Genomic DNA, 22,593 nt, shown 5'->3' on the forward strand with positions numbered 1-22,593 from the left:
GTATATAAATTTGTAATCAGTTTAATAAATTCCACTGGAAGAGTCTATTCAAGGCCATCGACTGCCTTCGCTAAATCAATGAAAACTATCGCAAATTCTTGCTGCTTTTTCTTGGATCCTGTTACAATGTTACTTAAAATGTTAATATTTTGATCACAGCCCAAGACTCGAGCAAGGAATCCCTTTTGGCATTTATTTAATTCTTCCATTTCACTAAGTCTTTTTGCCAGAATTTTAGTAAAATATCCTTAATAATATTGGTCCAATTGTTATGGGTCTTCAATTGTCAATTTAAGTCCCTCAACATTTTTTGTTTTCGGAATTAACGTTGTTCTACTGACCTTAAGACAATCAGGAATATTTCCTGTTTTTACCCAAATAGAAAATAATCTGGGAAGTTTTTTTCTTGTCCTCATTATAAATAGCCATCTTTTATATTTTGCAAGTTTTGATATGTTGGCCTTATCATGAGGGACGGATAATGTATTGAAGAACTCCTTGAGATCCTCTTGTTTAAGAGGGCACATGCTGCTAACCGGAGCTCCCATTATTTCCCTTGCTAGATATTGTCGTTTAAATTTAAATAACGCTTGTGTTTCTCTAAATTTATTTTTTCTCTCACTATATTTTTTCCTTGCATTATTAATTTGGGGACTATTTTTATTTAATCTCCGATCTTCCTCCTTTCGAATTTCCTTTCTTTTAGTTTCCTTTTTCTTAATAGTTAGCAACGTGTAGTAATTTCATCCATAATTTTAATATTTCCAATCCACTATTTCATTTATTCTTAGCAATATTATCCTCTATCTGATTTAACAGATCATTAATAGGCTTTTTAGTTATATTACCTATGTTGTGTTCCTTTTCGCTACACGAGTTTTGTCTAATTTGATAAGTTTGTATTTCTTCCAATTGCACTAATTGCTCTTCAGTTTCATTTCCTTCTTCCTTTTTATCTTTAATTTCTAATTCGCTATCTCCATCATTCTTTTTATTGCCAATCTGTTTTGCTAAAAAGCTTTCTTTTTTCTGATATTTGTGTCGCTGTTTAATTTTTAACTGTTCAGCTATCATTTTTACTAATGCATTTATTACTGGAGTATTGCTTTTCTAGATCTTGTAGCATTGTTACTACTTCACTGGACCATACTCCTCCTTGTTAATTTTTAACCGAAGTATTTATTTTCTTACTTGTATTTTGACCTTTTTTTTTACATTTCTTAAGGCGGTGTGTTTGTACCTTTCATACTTCCTAGACCTATAGTAGTAGAAAATGTTAGGGGGCAAATTTCACATTGTAAGACCTTTGTTTAGCTCAATTCCTTTGTTCCCTTTGCACTTGGGATGATCACAGGCTGATGGTAGCCACTCTCCTAATCACACTACATTTTACCCGAATTGATTTTATACCTCTATAACTATTTACATATTTTCTAAACTGTCCAATTGTATTGAAGATGTTACAACAGTAATCACAGTTAAAATTATCTAAAGGGTATTTAATAATATCTATTTTACTTTTGGTCTGTTCTGTTGGAATTATAACTAATGGCTCCGCTGGGGTATTAATCTCGTACTCGCTTCCAAGCTCTCTTACGAATTTAAAAGGCCCTTTAAAATTAGAATTATGAAAGGTTTTAGTTGTTAAAGAATCCAATCTAGGAGGGACCTTCTCATTAGACTATATCAAATTTTCACTATAATTCTCAACAACATTCTAATTGAATCTCCCATGTCTGCTCAAAGGAACTCAAATCAGGAGAGCATCTGGGTCTCTTTGGTCTGGGTATGGACGGTCAATGGAGTCGTTTTATGGCTCGGGCGTTTAGCTGTAAGCCATCTAATCGCGCTTCCTCTACCAGGGCGTTACCAGGGGAATCCACGTGGAGGTTTGACCAACTCTACCAGCGGAGGAATACGTAAAAAGGCTGTAGAGGTGACCGCGCAAGTGAACTGTTGGGAAACCCAGCTAAAGCAACTGTAGTTACATCCTCCACCACACCCCCACCACCAATTTGAAGTGTTGTGTGTAGTTCTGGTTGCCATGCCACAGGAAGGATGTGATGGCCTTGGAGAGGGGACACAAGTGGTATACCAGGATGTTGCTTGCATTGGAATGTATTAGCTATAAGGAGAGATTAGACAACCTTTGTTTTTGGAAGCTGAGGAGCAACCTGATACAAGTGTATAAAATTTAGAGGTGTGTAAAGGATGGATGTGGAGTCTTTTTTGCCCGGTTGGAAATGTACAATAGTAGTTGGCATAGGTTTAAGGTGAGAGGGAGGTTTTAAAGGAGATTTGAGGAGTTTTGTTTGAATACAGGGTCGAGGTGCTAGGAAAATACATCTGCTTGAACCTGTTTGACTTTGAATTTGATTTGTGGCTGCTTCCCATTTGAGGAAGTTAATTTATATGCTCATCAGAATACCTTCAGTTCATCAGAAACCAAGGGCAGAGAAGAAGGAAAACGATGGAAGGTATTTTGCTATCTGGATTGCATTAGGTGCAAAAGGTATGAAATAAATGGAGTAGCAGCATAGAAAGACACACAAGGTTCAATGTGAGAGACCTGACTGCAAGTTGAACATGAATATGCACTTCTTGTTCCAATATTGAGAAAATGGAAAAATGGGTGAAAGGGAACAAGGTTAGAGATATTGCCAGTAGGCAGCTTTTAAGTTGCTATGAAAAGAAGGATATTGGGAAGGGTGAGCAGACAGTGGAACGCTCTGGGTCAAATGAAGAGGCAGCAGAGAATGCAAGACTGTAGACCATAAGACATAGGACCAGAAATTAGGCCATTTAGCCCTTCATTACCATTCAATCATGATTGATAAGTTTTTCAACCCAGTTCTCTTGCTTTCTCCCTGTAACCCTTAGTTCCCTTAACACTCAAGAACCTATCTATCTCAGTCTTAAATATATTCAATGACCTGGCCTTCACAGCCTTCTGTGGCTGAAGAAGTTTCTCCTTATCTCCATTCCATGAGGTCTTCCCTTTTACTCTAACGCTATGCTTTCAGGACCTCGTCTGTTCTACCAATGGAAGCATCTTCCTAAAATCTACTTTGTCCAGACCATTCATTATTGTGTATGTTTCAATCTTCTAAACTCCATTGAGTATAAATCGAGTCCTTAAATGCTCTGTGTGAGGCTTTTCATTCCTGGGACAATTCTTGTGAACCTCTTCTGAACACAATTCAGGACCAGTACATCCTTCCTGAGATAAGGAGCCCAAACTGCATGCAATACTCCAAATGTGGTCTGACTAGAGCCTCAGAAGTAAGCCCCTGCTTTTATATTCAACTCCTCGCAAAATAAATGCCGTAATTGCATTTGCCTTCCTAATTACTGACTTAACCTGCAAGTTACCCTTGAGATAATCCTGGACTAGAACTCCCAAGTCTCTACGCCTCTGAATTTTTGTCCCCATTTTCTCTCTATGCCCCTATTCTTCCTACCAACACTTTCCCATGTTGTACTCCATCTGCCACTACTTTGCCCCTACTCGTAACCTGTCCAAATCCTTCTGCAGCCTCTCCACCATCTCAATGCTACCTGACCCTGTACTTATCTTTGTATCAACTGCAAACTTAGCTAGAATGCCCCCATTTCCTTCATCTAGATCATAATGTATAATGTGAAAAGTTGTGGTCCCAACACTGAACCTTGCAGAATATCACTTGTCATCAGCTGTCATCCTGAGAAAGATTCTTTTATCCCCACTCTCTGCTTTCTGTCAGACAGCCAAGCTTCTATTCATGCTAACACCTTGTCTCTGACACCATGGAGAAAGTGAGGACTTCAGATGCTGGAGATCGTTCTTGATGAAGGGCCTATGCCCGAAATGTCAATTCTCCTGCTCCTTGGATGCTGTCTGACCTGCTGTGCTTTTCCAGCACTACAATCTGACACCATGGGCCCTTTTTTACTCAGTAGCCTCCGTGTAGCACCTTGTCAAAGGCCTCCTGGAAGTCTAGGTAGATTACATCCATTGGCTCTCCTTAATCTAATCTGTTAATTACTTTCTCAAAGAATTCTAGCAGGTTTGTTAGACATGACTGCCCCTTGATGAAATCATGCTCACTTTCCCCTATTTTACTATATACTTCCAAGTATTCAGAAATCTCATCCCAATGGATTCCAGGATCTTACCCACAACTGAGGTTATGCTAACTAGTCTGTAATTTTCCATATTTTGACATTTTATCTTTTTAAAAAGGGGTGTCACATTAGGAATTTTCCACTCCTCTGGGACCCTTCCTGATTCTAGTCATTCCTGAAAGATCACCACTAATGCCTTTACTGTCTCTTCAGTAGTTTCTCTTTGAACATTGGGGTGAAGTCCATCTGGTCCAGGTAATTTATCTACCTTCAGGCCATTCAGTTTTTCTAGCACCTTCTCCTTGGTGTTGGCAACCATACTCAGCTCTACCCCTCACACTCTTGAATTTTTGGGATATTACTTGTGTTTTCCACCATGAAGACTGACACAAAGTAGTTATTCAGTTCCTCCACAATTTCCTTGTTTCCCATTGCCATCTCTCCAGCATCATTTTCTAGTGGCCTAAAGTCCATTTTGCCCTTTATATATTTAAAGAAACTCTTCCATTCTTCTGGCTAACCTGCTCTCATATTTAATCTTCTCCCTCCTTTTTTTTGTTGCCCTCTGTTGGTCTTTGTAAGCTTCCCAATCGTCTGGTTTCCCACTGCCCTTTACCACATTATGTGCTTTCTCTTTTGCTTTTATGCTGTCCCTGACTCCCATAGTCAGCCATGCTTGCTTCCTCATCCTTGTACTATTATCACTGGGATGAATCTCTGCCGTGTCCTGAATTACTCCCAGAACCCCTGCAATTGCTGTTTGACTGTCTTTCCTGCAAGGCTCCTCTCCCATTTAATTCAACCCAGCTTCTCCCTCATGCCTGTTTAATTGCTTTTATACAGCTGTAATGCCGTTACCTCTGATTCTATATTTTCCCCCTCAAATTGCAGAGTAAATTCAAGCATATTATGATCCCTACCTCCTATGGGTTCCTTCACCTGAAGCACCCTTATCAAGTCTGCCTCATTGCATTAATCTAAATCCAGTTTTGCCTGTTCCCTCTTGGGCCCCACAAGCTGCTCCAAAAAGCCATCTCATAGACATTCCATGGATTCCTCTTTCTTTTTTTTTGCAAACCACTACCAACCTCATTTTCGCAGTCCACCTGCATATTGAAATTCTACATGATGACTGTAACTTTGCCTTTCCTACATCTCTCTTCTATCTCCTGGTGTATCTTGTGACTCAGCTCCTGACTACTATTTGGAGGCCTGTACATAACTCCCAACTATGTTTTTTATTTAAATTTACAGTTCCTCAATTCTACCCACATAGATTCTACACCATGTGACCCTATTTTGTTTCTTGGTAATAAGGTCAACCCTCCTCAGCCTACCTGCCTGTCTTTGCAAAATGAGACATAGCATATATAACATAAAACAGTACAGCACAATACAGGCCCTTCAGCCCTCGATGTTGTACTAACCTTTAATCCCATTCTAAGATCAAGAATGGTGGAGTTGTGGATAGTGAGGAGGGCTGTTGTCGGCTGCAAAGGGACTTAGATATGATGCAGAGCTGGGCTGAGGAGTGGCAGATGGAGTTCAACCCTGTCAAGTGTGAGGTTGTCCATTTTGGAAGGACAAATAAGAATGCGGAATACAGGGTTAACGGTAGGGTTCTTAGTAAGGTGGAAGAGCAGAAGGATCTTGAGGTCTATGTTCATAGATCTTTGAAAGTTGCCACTTAGGTGGATAGAGCTTGTAAGAAGGCCTATGGTGTATTAGCGTTCATTAGCAGAGGGATTGAATTCAAGAGTCATGAGATGATGTTGCTGCTGTACAGGACCTTGGTAAGGCCACATTTGGAATACTGTGTGCAGTTCTGGTTGCCTCATTTTAGGAAAGATGTGGAAGTTTTGGAGAGGGTGCAGAGGAGATTTACCAGGACGTTGCCTGGAATGGAGAATAGGTCGTATGAGGATAGGTTGAGAGTGCTAGGCCTTTTCTCATTAGAACAGCGGAGGATGAGGGGTGACTTGATGATCAGGGGAATAGATAGAGTAGACAGTCAGAGACCTTTTTCCCCGGGTACATCAGAGTGTTACAAGGGGACATAAATTTAAGGTGAAGGGTGGAAGGTAAAGGGGGAATGTCAGGGGTAGGTTCTTTACCCAGAGTGTGGTGGGGGCATGGAATGCGCTGCCTGTGGGAGTGGCAGAGTCAGAATCATTGGTGACCTTTAAGCGTCATTTGGATAGATACATGGATAGGTGCTTAAGCTAGGACATATGTTCGGCACAACATCGTGGGCTGAAGGGCCTGTTCTGTGCTGTATTGTTCTATGTTCTTAACTAACCTACATACCCTTTATTTTACTATCATCCATGTGCATATCCAAGAGTCACTTAAATTTCCCTAATGCATCTGACACTACTACCACCACTGGTGAGAATGTGAATAGGGTATAAGCAGGCAGGGAAAGAGTTCTGAGTTTTGTGAAACAAGAGGTTCAGCTGAACATGACTCAGATCAGATAAGAACTTAGTTAACCATGGGGTGCTGGAGGCAAGAATAAAGGGTTAACAAGGTGGAAAAGCACTCATTATGTAGAGTTATTTGACAATATTGCAAGCATTTAGTATGTGAGGTCAGTTTAACAAGGTAAAAAGTATTCATTGTGTGAAGTCAGTTATTCCTTGCGTAACAGCAGATGGCTTAATCTTTACTATTGACACTCACTGATTTTAACAGTCACCCAATCAATATCTATGTTGCCTTATCTGGATACTCCTCTCTGTAAAATGACTATATAATTCATTGAGAAACTGCTGTTCCAGAGAAGACCACGAACTCCTGTCCCTATACACGTGGGCGATTGTTCTCTCTCCCTCCAGGGCCTGGAATAAAGATGGAGGTAAAACTACTGTGTCTCTGAGGTGGAGAACGGGATGACGCTGGCAGTGCATTCCACGCATCCACCCCTCTCCTGTGTAAAGAACCTATCTCTGACATCTCCCCTAAACTTTCCTCCAATCACCTTAAAATTATGCCCCATCGTGATTTCCATTTCTGCTGTGGGAAAATGTCTCTGGGTCTCTACTCTATCTTTACCTCTCAACATCTTGTCCACCTCTATCAGGTCGCCTCTCACTCTTCTTTGTTCCAATGAGAGAAGGCCTAGCTCCCTCGACCTTTCTTGATAAAATATGCCCTCCAGTCCAGACAGCATCCTCTGCACCCTGTCTAAAGCTTCCATATCCTTCCTGTAATGAGGAGACCAGCGTTGAACACAATATTCCAAGTGTGGTCTAACCAGGGCTTTATAGAGCTGCAGCATAACCTCGCGGTTCTGAAACTCCATTCCCATGCTAATGAAAGTCAAAACAGCATATGCCTTGTTGACAGTGCCATCAACTTGGATGGCAACTTTGAGGGATCTGTGGACCTGGACCCAAGATCCCTCTGAAATGAAGATGTGGGTGTACTGTACCTTTTTAAAAAAAAAACTACCTGACACAGTACTAAGTGTTCTGAATAAAGTTACAATGTAACATTTGGTCGAAAGCTAGATTAGCTGGTTGCTTGGAAATGACAAAACAGATTCAAATTAGGCCAATCAATTTAAATTATACCTCCAAAAATACCAAATTCCAATCAGGTTTGAACTTAGTATATTGACAATCTTAAAAGCCAATTACACAATCTGATGTTTTGGGGGTGTAAGACCAGGGAAAATTGAACAGTTGGGAGGAGAACTTTCAAGCCAACAACATCTGCAGACTGTCCAGAGAATAGCTCTCTTAAAGGTACCTTTATCGATATGTGACCTGTGAAGTACAATCCCGAGGAAGAAAAGAAGACGCAGGAAGAACCAAATAGAAGATTTGACAACTGGCTGGATTTGAAAACTTGAATGTTTACTAAATCTTATTTGGGGGCTTTTATCAGACTAGTATTATAGAAGGGAAGGTAAAAGATCGGTTAGAGGAAGGAGTTGTAAATAGTTGTTTGTTAATTGTTATCTGCTATACCTTAACAAATAAAGTGATTAATTTTTGTTTTAAATAGTTATTGGCCATTTGAATTTTCAGACTATGCATACAATAAATCTTTTCTGTGTTGCTGGTCTAAATTTAAGCAGGAGGATCTACCCCATGTCGTAACACCTCTGCTCATCAACACTGCCAAGAATCCTGTCTTTAACGCTTTAATCATATCATGCATATTTGACCTTCCAAAATGAATCTCTTCATACTTTTCCAGAGTTGGACTCCATCTGCCACTTCTCAGTCCAGCTCTGCATGCTGTCAATGTCCTTGACACTATCCACAACTCCACCAACCTTTGTGTCATCAGCAAGCTTATTAACCCACCCTTCTCTTCCTCATCCAAGTCGTTTGTAAACATCGCAAACTGCAGATGTCTCAGAACCGATCCCTGTGGTTCATCATTGGTCACCGAACACACAAGGCTAAATGGTTTGCATCTACTTCCACCCTGTCTTCTATGGGCCAGCCAATTCTGTATCCAGACAGCCAAATTTCTCTGTATCCCATGCCTCCTCACTTTCTGAATGATCCTACCATGGTGTACCTTAGCAAATGCCTTGCTAAAATCCATATACACCACATCCACTGCTCTACCTTCATCAATGTGTTATGTCACATCATCAAAGAATTTCATAAGTCTTTAGAGCTTGATCTGCCCCCTCCTCAAAGCTCTCTCTAATCCAACAATGTGTTTTCAAATCAAAAATCCTGTCTCTTCGAACCCTCTCTAATAATTGGTCCAACACCGACATAAGATTGACTGGTCTGTAATTCCCAGTGTTATCCTTGTTCCCTTTCTTGCCACTCTTCAAATTCTGGTGCTACAAGTTTCAAAGTTGAAACATAGAGTTGAAAATTTTGAAACTTAGAGTCATGATCACTATTCCCAAAATGAAATCTCAGTCACTTAGAACATTGAACATAGGAAAGCACAGCACAGAACAGGCCCCTTGGCCCATGATGTTGTACCGAGATTTAATCCTAATATAAAATATAGTAACCATGTGCATGTCCGGCAGTCGCTTAAATGTCCCCAATGACTCTGCTTCCACCACCACAGCTGGTAACGCATTCCATGCATTCACAACTCTCTGCATAAAGAACCTACCTCTGATGTCTTCTTTATACCTTCCTCCTAATATCTTCAAACTATGACTTCTCGTCCCAGTCAATCCTGCCCTGGGAAAACTCTTTGGCTATTGACTCTATCTATTCCTCTCATTATTTTATACATCTCTATCAGGTCTCCTCCCTTCCTCCTCGTCTCCAGAGAGAAAAGTCTGAGCTTATTCAACCTTTCTTCATAAGACAAGCTCTCCAGTCCAGGCAGCGTCCTGGTAAACCTTCTTTGCACCCTCTCCAAAGCCTCTCTATCTTTCCTCAAGTAGGGTGACCAGAACTGGACATATGCTTTTTTAACAACCCTATCCACTTGGATGGCAACTTTGAGCAATCTATGTACTTTCACACCCAGATCCCTCTGTTCCTCCACACTGCCAAGAATCCTGTATTTAATCCTATATTCAGCATTTGATTTCAGCCTTCCAAGATGCATTACTTCACATTTATCCAGGTTGAGCTCCATCTGCATTTTCGTAGCCCAGCTCTGCATCGTCTGTGTCGTGCTGCAGCCTGTAGTAGCTGCAGCAACTATCAACAACGCCTCCAACCTTTGTGTCATCTGCAAATTTACTAACCCACCCCTCAAATCCCTCATCCAAGTCATTTATAAAAACTTAACTGCCTTCGCTTACTAGGATAAGGTGTAGCACTGCTTGATTTCTAGTCAGACTAACGCTCTCCTGCATCCGCTTTAAAAATTCACTGAGGCAATTCAATTTAATGTTGACAAAGTTAAAATCCTCTCCCACAATAACATTATTCCTCTGACAGCTCTGTGATTTACCTACATATCTGCTCTTCTGTCACCCTTTGACTTTTAGGAGGCCTGTAACATAATCCCAGCAAATTTATTGTTTCTGATCATTCAGATGGTTTCATTTGAAGAGCCTTCAAAGACATCCTCTCTCATTACTTTTGCCATGGTCTCTTTTATCAGTAATGCATTTGGTCTCTCTTATCAGTAATGCAATGATCTTATTATGTGTCTCACACCACCCCATCCACTTGAAACTTCTCTATGTTGGAATGTTGAACTGCCAGTCCTGCCCTTCCTTCAGCCATGTCTCTGTGATTGCAACAATATTATATTGTCATTTGCTGATCAATGCTCTTAAGTTTATCCACTTTACTAGTCAGTTTCCTTATGTTGTGGAAGAGCTGTTATTGTAAATTCAATGTTATGTCAGTGTTCAGAACTGATATTGAAACTCAGCCATTGCTGCTTGAAGGCCACTGAGGATTTTTGTTGCAAGTTGAAAGTGAAAGTTTACAACCCACATTGAGAATTTTCAATGAGCTGCTTGCAAGTAAATAGCAGCTTCACAAAGAGGGGAAGCAAGTGAGTGGGGTCAGCAACTTTGTGAAGTGCAGAGGAGAGAGAGTGAGTGCAGGAGTGAGCAGTGAAAACATTGCTGTTGCCTGCATGGGAAAAGAAGTGATGAGGGAGATTTTTTAAAAATGCGACAGCAGAGATGCTTCCATTGATTTTCAACTATTTGATTTAAAATGTGGTTCCACAGGTAAGCAGTTAAGTGATTTGCTGGGTATTTCTTCCATGTCTATTTTAATTGCCATGTGGTTTAGAGCAAAGAGCAATACAGCACAGGAATAGGCCCTTCATCCCTCCAAGTCTGTGCCCCTTTGTCTATTCAAGTGTTCTATGTCTTTGGGCTCTACCTCCACCTATTGTTTACTTTTTAACATCCCCACCCCCACCACCAAAACCCTAAATGAAAAAACTTTGTTACAGCTGAAGAATACAGTTAAGGAATTCAGTTTTCAGCTATTAGCATCACAGTTAGTTAAATAGAATAGAGTAGAAGTGGCTGGGAAGGCAATGTGTTGAACGTGTAGTATATGGGAGCTGTTGAATTCTGGTATGATCTGTAGTGACCACATCTGTAGCAACTTTTGGCAGTTTGAGAAACCTTAGACTTGGAGTCAGTCAGCTGGAATTTGAGCATCAGACACTGTAATCATTACCATAACACAAAATCTAACCATAGCCCCATGACATTCAATGGTGTTACCATCACTGAATCCTCCACTATCAACATCCTGCGGGTTACCATTGATCAGAAACTCGACTGGACTTGCCACATAAACACAGTCTGCAAGAGTAGATCAGCAGTTGAGAATACTTCAGTGAGTGACTCTCTAACTGACTTCCCAGAGTCTATCCATCATCGACAAGGCATAAGCCAAGAGTGGTGGAATACTTTCCACTTGCTTGGATGGGTGCAGCTGTAACAACACTTTAAGCTTAATATCATCTAGGACAAAGCAGCCTTCTTTATTGGCACCACATCTAAAAACATCCACTCCCTCAACCACTTAATAGCAGCAGTATGTAGTACCTACAAGTTTCACTGCAGAAATTCACCTAAGATCCTCCGATAGCACTTTCTAAGCCATGTCCACTTCCATCTCGAAGGACAAGAACAGCTGGTACGTGGGAAAGTTACCACCTTCAAGTTCCACTCCAAGTCACTCACCATCCTGACCTGGAAATAGATTTCCATTCCATATCATCATAGTTAACCCACTGTTGCTAGGTCACAGTCCTGAACCTCCCTCCTTGAGGATATTGTAGGTCAACCTCTAGCGTAGGGTCAAATGGGCAACTTGCCACCACCACCTAAAGAGCAATAAATGCTGAAGTTGCACCACACCAGGTTATGGTCCAATAGGTTTACTTGAAATCTGAAGTTTTCGGAGCACAGCTCCTTTGTCAGGTGAAGGGGTTACTCCCAAAGTTGCTTATTTCAAATAAACCTGTTTGACTGTAATCTGGCATCGTGTGACTTCTGACTTTGTCTACCCCAGGCCAACACTGACATCTCCACACAGTAAATGCTGGTCAGCTAGCAACATCCACGTCCCATAAATGAATGAAAGAAATCTATCAGGAGACAGTAATAAGTTAGATCCTTGGGGTGCAAAGTAGACATGTCTTCTCCAAAAGTAAGAATGGTACTCCCAAATTTTGACCCCCCATAGTTGGGAAACCTGCAGCTTTCTAGACTCCATATGAATTTCAACAAATTTAAGGCTTGAGCGCTCTCATGTCCTTACCCCAACCCCCATACACCTTGTTATCACATAGTCTGCTATTACACACAACGCATTGTTAGCCACTAACTGTCCTCATCAATAACTATTCGCGCTCCTGGCTTGGTTGTTATCCACTCCTTTGTCTGTCCAACTGTTCTCTCTCTTCAGGTTCTACCCCACCTATTGTTTACTGCTTATCCCCTTTTCCTCATCCTATCTTCATGTAAACCACCATCAGTTCTGAGGAACGTCATTCAACCTCAACATATTTTTATCTCCATGTGTTTAACCATTTAATGACCTGATAATTTGTTTTTTGTGATGTTGATTGAGGGATAAATGTTATCACAATTCATGATGGAAAACTGGTCTTGCTCTTAAATAGTGCTGTTGGATCTTTTGTATCTACCTGAGCAGGCAGTTGGAGCCTTGATTTGGTGTCTCCTCTGAAAGGTGACAGCCTGACAGTATAGTGGTCCCTCAGTACTCTCTCACATGGTTTATTTTCGAGCCTGATCTCAGACCTGAACATAGAACTCTGTGGTTCAGAGACAGAAGTAGTAGTGATTGAGCCACTGTTGTCCTTCGTATTGGAGATGAAGCGTGGGCTGTTGTCATTCTACTGTTGGGGTCATAAGTAACATATTTTTCATGAAATCAGTATTGTTGAACCATTTCGTTTGCAAAACATTAAGATAACACAGAAATAAGGTTTAGGTTGTTTTAAGTCTCGCTAGTTATTAAATGTATGAATTTAAGCATTTTTATTATGATTAATAACAATTGTGCATTTATATAATGGTGAAGAAATTCACGTTTCCTAGTAATAATACAACAAGCGTTGTTTTAATCAGCACATTGTGAAATGTACTTGATAAAGTAGGAAAAAAACACGTGAAACGCAGTACAGTATTATCACAATCTCCTCGATATCCAAGTAGATTAGATTAGATTACTTAGTGTGGAAACAGGCCCTTCCGCCCAACAAGTCCACACCGACCCGCCAAAGCGAAACCCACCCATACCCCTACATTTACCCCTTACCTAACACTATGGGCAATTTAGCATGGCCAATTCACCAGACCCGCACATCTTTGGACTGTGGGAGGAAACCGGAGCACCCGGAGGAAACCCACGCAGACACGGGGAGAACGTGCAAACTCCACACAGTCAGTTGCCTGAGTCGGGAATTGAACCCGGGTCTCAGGCGCTGTGAGGCAGCAGTGCTAACCACTGTGCCACCGTGCCGCCCACTAAGATTCCCTACAGCCCAACAAGTCCACCCCGACCCTTCAAAGAATAACCCACCCAGTCCCATTTCCCTCTGACTAATGCACCTAACACTATAGGCAATGTAGCATGGCGAATTCACCTAACTTGCCCATCTTTGGACTGTGGGAGGAAACTCATGCAGACACAGGGAGAATGTGCAAACTCCACCCAGACAGTCACCCAAGGTTGGAAGTTGAGGGTTTGAGTGAGAAGACTCTGCCAGTAGATTTTTTTATTTCAGGCAATGTTGCATTATTGTTCAAATGATTTATGCTGTAAATAAAGTATAAGTGTGATGTGTGCACTCCCTGCATTACATTCCTAATACCTAATGTATGTTTTTATTTTGTGTGTACTTCTTGATGAACTGGAATATTTGACCAACCGGCACAGTCCTGGTCCCGTAGATGCCGAGGTTGATAAAAGGCTTGCTGTACCTATTTAGAAAGGACTAGTGGGCTAATGTGCAAGGATATGAAATGTCCTGGTGTGGAAGATCAGGCTCTAATTCAGTTGTGTAAGAGCTAAGTACTCACCTGTAGGGATAGTTGATTGCAAATGAAGAATGGATTCAAATGAGTTGACTGTGAAGGTGAACCGTGAACTATGTTCATTGATCTCCCTGCATGCTGACTGTGTATTGCTTTGTTCGTTGGTTAAAGATTAAACTGAGACCCAAGTGGATGAGAAGATAGGAGAGGGAAGGTTTTAATTTATGATCACTGTGGCGTGAGAACCACTGTTTAGGATTATGAGCCCAGTGACAAATGAACTCATCCCTTGGCAAAAGCATGTGAGCAGCTAAAGGATGCAAACCTGGATCTAACTCATATATTGCCTCCTCTGCTTCCAGATGCTGAGCAGAAAAAAACCCAGGAGAAAAAGGATGTCCGTCGTATGTCTTTCCAGAAGCCCAAAGGAACCATTGAATACACAGTGAGTGAAAGCAAGATTGGCAACTGGCTACGGGATAGGTCCTGAGAGTTCTACACCTTTTGAGAATTGTTTATAATTAGGAAGATGTTAAATTGCATGGTGGGGGACCCATTTTGGTCGTGGATCTATTAGTCCTCCTTACAATGCCCCTACCCTTGATGGCTACCACCACGCACACCCCACTGAAAAAGTAATCTTCTGTAGAATAGCCCTGGAACATCCATGCAGCCTTTGCCAAATTGCCAACCCTTGCCAAAAATGCAGCCTATTTGTTTCTGTAGGCTTGACTCTGGTACAGCAGTCACAGAAATATATGGCCACAAAAACTGTCCCTTCTCTTCAGCTTGTCCTTGCCGATCAGATATCCTGCATGTATCTAGTCCCATTTGCTAGTATTTGGCCCATAACCCTCTAAACCCATCCAGATGCCTTACAAATATTGCAACTGTACCAGCCTCCCACCACTGCCTCTTTACACGATGATACTAGCGCCATAATCTGTGTGAAAAAGTTGCCCCTTAGGTCCCTTTTAGATCTTTCCCCTCTCACCTTTAAACCTATGAACTCAAGTTTTGGACTCCAAAAGCAGCCCACTTAGAGTCATAGAGATATACAGCATGGAAACAGACCCTTCGGTCCAACCCGTCCATGCCAACCCAATCTAGTTCCACCTGCCAGCACCCGGCCCATATCCCTCTAAACCCTTCCTGTTCATATACCCATCCAAATGCCTTTTAAATGTTGCAATTGTACCAGTCTGCACCACTTCCTGTGGCAACTCATTCCATACACATACCACCCTCTGCGTGAAAAAGTTGTCCATTCGGTTTTTTATATCTTTTTCTGTTCTCACCCTAAACCTATGCCCTCTAGTCCTGCACTCACCCACCTCAGGGAAAAGATTTTGTCTATTTATCCTATCCATGCCCTTCAATTTTGTAAACCTTGATATGGTCACCCCTCCACCTCCAACGCTTCAGGGAAAACAGCCCCAGCCAGTTCAGCCTTTCCCTATAGCTCAAATCCTTCACCCCTGACAACATCCTTGTAAGTCTTTGCTAAACCCTTTCAAGTTTCACAACCTATTTCAGACAGGAAGGAGACCAGAATTGCACACAATATTCCAACAATGGCCTAACCAATGTCCTTTACAGCCGCAACATGACCTCCCAACTCCTGTACTCAATACTCTGACCAATAAAAGAAAGCATACCAAACTCCTTCGTCACTATCCTATCTGCCAGCAACTCCACTTTCAAGGAGCCATGAACCTGCACTCCAAGGTCTCTTTGTTCAGCAACAGTCCCTAGGACCTTACCATTAAGTGTATAAGTCCTGCTAAGATTTGCTTTCCTAAAATGCAGCACCTCGCATTTATCTGAATTAAACTCCATCTACCGCTTCTCAGTCCATTGGCCCATCTGGTCAAGATCCTGTTGTAATCTGAGGTAACCCTCTTCGCTGTCCACGACACCTCCAATTTTGCTGTCATCTGCAAACTTACTTACTGTATCTCTTATGCTTGCATCCAAATCATTTATGTAAATGACAAAACATAGAGGACCCAGCACCGATCCTTGTGGCACTCCACTGGTCACAGGCCTCCAGTCTGAAAAACAACCCTCCACCACCACCCGCTGGCTTCTACCTTTGAGCCAGTTCTGTATCGAAATGGCTAGTTCTCCCTTTATTCCCTGAGATCTAACCTTGCTAACTAGTCTCCCATGGGCAACCTTGCTGAACGCCTTACTGAAGTCCATATAGATCACATCTACTGCTCTGCCCTCATCAATCCTCTTTGTTACTTCTCAAAAACTTGATTGAGTTTTCTGAAGATATGATTTTCCATGCACAAAGCAATGTTGACTATCCCTATTGAGTCCTTGCCTTTCCAAATACATGTACATCCTGTTCCTCCGGATTCCCTCCAACAATCTGTCCACCACCGATGTCAGGCTCACTGGTCTATAGTTCCCTGGTTTGTCCCTACCACCCTTCTTAAAGAGTGGCACCATGTTAGCCAACTTCCAGTCTTCCAGCTGTCCCTATTGATGATACAAATATCTCAGCAAGAGGCCCAGCAATCACTTCTTCTCTAGCTTCCCACAGAGTTATAGGGTACACCTGATCAGGTCCTGAGGATTTGTCCACCTTTATGCATTTCAAGACATCCAGCACTTCCTCCTCTTGTAATATGGACATTTTACAAAGTGTCACCGTCTATTTTGCTACTTTCTATATTTTCCATGACCTTTTCTACAGTAAATACTGATGCAAAATACTCCTTTCGTATCTCCTCCATTTTCTGAGGCTCCACACAAAGATCTTTGAGGGGCCCTATTCTCTCCCTAGTTACCCTTTTGTCCTTAATGTATTTGTAAAGGCCCGTTGGATTCTCCTTAATTCTATTTGCCAAAGCTATCTCATGTCCTCCTTTTTGCACTCCTGATTTCCCTCTTAAGTATACTCCTACTTTCTTTATACTCTTCTAAGGATTAGAACATAGGAAAATACAGAACAGAACAGGCCCTTTGGCCCACTATGTTGTACCGAGGTTTAATCCAAATGTGAAAGATTAGTAACTTAACCAAAGCACCCCTCAACTCACTGCTATCGATGTGCGTGTTCAGCAGTTGCTTCAATTTCTCCAATGACTCTGCTTTCACCACCACAGCGGTCAACGTATTCCATGCATTCACAACTCTCTGCTTAAAAAACCTACTTCTGACGTCTCCTTTATACCTTCCTCCTAATATCTTCTACCTATGACTCCTGGTACGAATCAAATCTGCCCTGGGGAAAAAAATCTGGCTATTGACTCTTTCTATTCTGTTCATTATCTTTTATACCTCGATCATGTCTCCTCTCTTCCTCCTTCTCTCCCAAGAGAAATGTCCAAGCATATTCAACCTTTCCTCATAAGGCAGGCCCTCCAGTCCAGGCAGCATCCTGGTAAACCTTCTTTGCACCCTCTCCAAAGCCTCTGTATCTTTCCTATAGTAGGGTGACCAGAACTGGACACAGTATTCCAAGTGTGGTCTCACCAGGGATTTGTAGAGCTGTAGCAAAACCTCGCGGCTCTTAAACTCGATCCCCCTGTTAATGAACGCCAAAACATCATATGCTTTCTGATCAACCCTATCCACTTGGGCGGCAACTTTGAGCGATCTATGTACTTGCACACCCAGATCCCTCTGTTCCTCCACACTGCCAAGAATCCTGTCTTTAATCCTGTATTCAGCATTCGCATTCAACCTTCCAAAATGCATCACTTCGCATTTATCCAGATTAAACTCCATCTCCATTTCTCAGCCCAGCTCTGCATCCTATCTCTATCGCGCTGCAGCCTGCAGTAGCCCTCTATGATGAAGGGCTTATGCTCGAAACGTCGAATTCTCTATTCCTGAGATGCTGCCTGGCCTGCTGTGCTTTGACCAGCAACACATTTGCAGCTGTGATCTCCAGCATCTGCAGACCTCATTTTTTACTCTATGCAATTGACAATACCTCCAACCTGTGTGTCATCTGCAAATTTACTAACCCACCCCTCAACCTCCTTATCCAAGTCATATATAAAAACAAAAACCTTGATCTATCCTGTCTATACCTTTACATGTGCTTCCTTCTTTGTCTTAACCAAACCCTCAATTTCTTTAGTCATCCAGCATTCCCTATGCCTACCAGTCTTTCCTTTCACCCTAACAGGAATATACTTTCTCTGGATTCTCGTTATCTCATTTGATTCACCACATTCATTCCCTCCACCCTCAACGGTTAATAACAGATGTGCATGTTACCTGCAAGATGCACTGTAAAAATTCATCAGTGTCTCAGATAGCACCTTCCAAACCCACAACCATTTCCATCTGGGAGGGCAAGAACAACAGATACGTGAGAACGCCACCACCTACTAGTTGCCCTCCAAGCTATTCTCACCATCCTGATTTGGAAATATGTCACTGTTCCTTCACTGTTGTTGAGTCAAAAATCCTGGAATTCCCTCCTTCAGGGCATTGTGGGTTAGCGTATAGCATGTGGAATGCAGTGGTTTAAGTAGCAACTCACTACTGCCTTCTCGAGGGCAGTTAGGGATGGGCAATAAAATGCTGACCAGCCAGTAATGTCCCAGGAGTGAATATTTTTTTTAAAAGTGATTTATTTTCGGTCATCTTGAACAAGAGATAAGACATCTGCAGCACATTTACTTGCTCCACCATGTTATATTTTGGAACACTTGTACCCAATTTTGACTCTGCTCTTAAACAGGTTAAGATTAATTAAGACGTGGTGATATGTTACATTCCTGTTTGTATGGTCTTGTTTTGTGTAAATTGGCTTTGATATTTGAATCAAAATAGTTCTTTGAATATTAAATACTTTGACATGATCTGTGATGGTGAAAGATGTAGTATAAGTTGAATCTGTTTTTGTCTCACTGAACTTCCTGCCTCAGGCGACTGACTGTGGAGTTTGTACATTCTCCCCGTGTCTGCGTGGGTTTCCTCCGGGTGCTCCAGTTTCCTCCCACAGTCCAAAGATGTGCAGGTCAAGTGAATTGGCTATGCTAAATTGCCTGTAATATTAGGTGAAGGGGTAAGTGTATGGGTGGGTTGCACTTCGGCGAGTCAGTGTGGACTTGTTGAGCCAAAGTGCCTGTTTCCACACTAAGTAAACTAATCTAAACTTGCTAGAGGTTTGATTTAATTTTGTGATCTAAGATTGTTTTTTAATAACTGATTCTGTTTACCTGATAACTTACACTGAATGAGCAGAAATTTACTCTAATTAAATATTGGGAAGACTTTAAACCATTGTTTCCAGTTGCTACTCTGAACTCCATTCCTGAGCTATTTCCACTTGGTTGACTTTGTCCCAGCCCCTCTCCTGTTGCTACGAAATTCCAAATTCATGTCTGTTCTTTTTAGCCTGCACCATTTCAATGTACTTCTGGTGCTCTCCCACAGTCCACAATTTAAGGTCATCTAAAACACTTCTCCAAGCCTAAATTCACAACAAATCCAACTCCCTGCACAATGACATACATCAACTCCCAGTCGACCAGTGCCATTCCTTGTTCTCAAATTCCTCCAGGGCCTTACCCTTCCCTATCTCTAATCTTCTTCAACTCACGTTTCTCCAAGGTACCCGAACACTTATAATTTTGACCTCTTGATCATTTCCAATTATAATTATTCCACTGCTGCTTGCAAACCTTCACTTGCCTTACCCTGTCCCCACTCAGAAATTTGCACACCTCTCTTCCTCTCCTCCATACATTCCACACTCAAATACTTCCTAAAACCACCCATTTAAACCAAGCTTTTGTTTATCTCCTGTGAATCAGTCTTTATTTGCGACATTTCATTAAGTTAATTTGTATTAATGTGTCACTTACTGCAAGTCTTTCTCCAGTGTCCCTATTTTATTGATTGTGTTATGGACCACGCCAAACCCCCTTCAAGAATATATTAAGATGATAGTATAGATCTGAACTTTTTCTTATTTTAAAGGTAAGTGTAAGAAGTTTTGTTGCAGATACAATTTAATTGGTCAAACTACTCAACTTTAAGTAAAATACACTTTATTCTTACATTACAGTTAAAATCAGGCAAAATAAGAATGTTAGCTTAAGTGTAATTCAATTGAAATGCTTAACAAAGTTTTATACATAACTGTTCCGATACAATAACACAACTTAAGCAAATGCAAATTCAGTAAAATAGATCATCTCACATGTAATTGTAGTAGCAGGGAGAGAACCCTAGCTTTTAGCTGTAACAAAGAGCAACAAGACCTTCCACATCTATCTTCAAGACCCCAGCAATAGCAGGAAACTAAAACTAAGAATCCTGGTTCTGTGGAAGCTTGATCCCACTCATTCATGCTGCTTCGATTGTTCTAATGTTTTTGGAAAAATGCCCAAGGCCCCTCAAGCTATTTGATTTCTTGGCTTTAAGCACACTGCTCACCATCGCTGTCTCAACCTTTTTACATCCTTTTTTTAAAAAAAAGGACAAAATACACCGTTTACAGCCAAAGTATCATCACAGCTCTCTTTTCTCTTTTCCTCCTCCCCCCCCCCCCCCCCCCCCCCCCCCCACCCCAAAAACAAATAACCCATCAATATGCAAAGATGGGTTCACTTTAAAAACCTTTGGCCTTACTCTATTCGTACAGTGCAACACAAATTGACTCTAAGCATACAAACATTCACAACTGCAGTCGTTTTAAATCTTTTTTTTATCGCCACTAAACACCTTCATCTTCAGTTGTCAGTGTCATGGCAACGCATTGGCAATTATGTTCTCTCGTCCTGCCATGTGTTTAATTTTCAAATTGAATGGCTGCAATAATAAGCTCCAACTAAATTTATGATTAGTGGCTATAATTGTCTCCGTCACATTACTGGCATTTGAAATGTTGATAAGTTGCAATGATAACACTCGACTCAAGATCTCATTGTCAGTTGTGGACTATTTCTGCTGCTGATTATTCAATTTTCTGGAAAGTACCCAACAGGTCTTTGTTGTCTTGGAAGACAACAGCATCAATACCCACATCACTTACATTGATAACCACTTTGGCTTTGCATAATCAGGTGTGGCTAACACTGGTAAGCCATACAGGTTCAGGCCGTCAGATGCCTTCTGACATTCCTTCGTCTACTGAAATTTTCTGCCCTCTTTCGACAAGTCAATCAGTGGAGTACCCTTACTGCTGAAATTTGGTATAAACTTTGAACAACAATCCTCAGTCCCAGGAATCGTAGTGCTTCCCTCTTCATTGATTGTATGGAAACTCCCCAATAACCTTTGTTTTCACATCCCATGGGGCCATTTGTCCATGTCCGATGACGTGACCAGAAAAAGTGACTTGGGCTTTTGCAAACTCGCTCTCGGGTTTATCATCAAGCCTATCTGCCCAAGTTGATCAATGCTCCAAATGTTCCTTCTATGTATGATTAAAAATCAGCAGATCATCGATGTATACCACACAAATGAGTAATCCCAAAATGACTTTATTGTTTAGTCTTTGAAATGTGCATTTTTCATATCAAAGGCCATGACTTTAAATTTATCCAGTCCATTTGGTGTCACAAAATTTCCTTTAGTCTCTTGGATAAAGACACCTGCTGATATTCTGAGTAAACCTAACTTAGAAATATAAGATGCTTGTCCCATCTTCTCAATTCAGTCTTCCAAATGTGGAATAGGATTGGAATCAGATTTTGTAACTTCATTGGCTTTGTGATTATGATGTGTAGACTAATGGTGCCACAATAAGATGGTACCCAATGATTGAGTGAGCTCCACCTTTTCTTTTTGCAACTCACTTCAATTGTGTTGTCTTTGAGCATGCGGTCAATCTCTCTTTGAGTTTTTGCCGACTTCAGATGTTTAAGTCAACAAGGATGCTACTTAATTGGAGCAGTTCCTATATCCACATCATGCATATTCAGATGATTATTTCCCAGCTTATTCCCTCATCTCTCCCCATGTGATTGTAATAACACTTTCAGGTCATTTCAATTTTCCTCTGGAAGATAATTCACTAATTAATGTCAATTTTTGAGAACTGCATCATTGTCCAATTCACTTAGAGGCGTGTCCAACTCAGAATCATCTGAACTTGGTTTTTCACACTGTAACCAGTACTACAGTCTTTTTTTGGTTTCCTTTCCTTTCAAGTTACATTTCGAGCATATTCATATGGCAGAGAGATTTCTTTCTGTCTGGCATTCTTAGTGATTAATTCACCTCACTCAGTTTCCTTTTGATTTAGTAAAGCCCTATAAACCTTGCCTTTAAAGGTTTATCTGCCACTGGATGTAACACTAACACTTTACCTGTATTAGTAATACTTTTGATTTTTTTTTGTCTGCTTCTTGATGCTGTACTACTTTCAAATGGTATCTAGCCAACTCACCAGCTCCATCTAATGTTGCCTTAAAATTTGACATGTAATCCAAATATGTTGTCCCTGAATTCTGATTTACCTGTTTTTTCTTGATGTCAATGGTCCTCTGATCTCATGTCTAAAAAGTAATTTAAGTGGACTGAATTTGGTTAGATTGATTTGGTGCTTTCCTAATTACAAAAAGTACAGATGGAAT

At 41.2% G+C, this 22,593-nt stretch overlaps 1 protein-coding gene across 12 annotated transcripts in view; it reads left to right on the plus strand.

Annotated features, from left to right (window-relative positions):
* The window catches only part of oxr1a (oxidation resistance 1a), a 524,990-nt gene that overhangs the window by 288,779 nt on the left and 213,618 nt on the right, over window positions 1-22,593 (plus strand). For all 12 annotated transcript variants that reach the window (XM_060823372.1, XM_060823364.1, XM_060823366.1 and 9 more), the window contains one exon: window positions 14,398-14,480. In XM_060823372.1, coding sequence (XP_060679355.1) covers window positions 14,398-14,480 — 83 coding nt within the window. The remainder of the gene's footprint in view (window positions 1-14,397; window positions 14,481-22,593) is intronic.

The sequence above is a fragment of the Hemiscyllium ocellatum genome, chromosome 4 (genome assembly GCF_020745735.1).
Source record: "Hemiscyllium ocellatum isolate sHemOce1 chromosome 4, sHemOce1.pat.X.cur, whole genome shotgun sequence".
Taxonomy (NCBI): Eukaryota; Metazoa; Chordata; class Chondrichthyes; order Orectolobiformes; family Hemiscylliidae; genus Hemiscyllium; species Hemiscyllium ocellatum.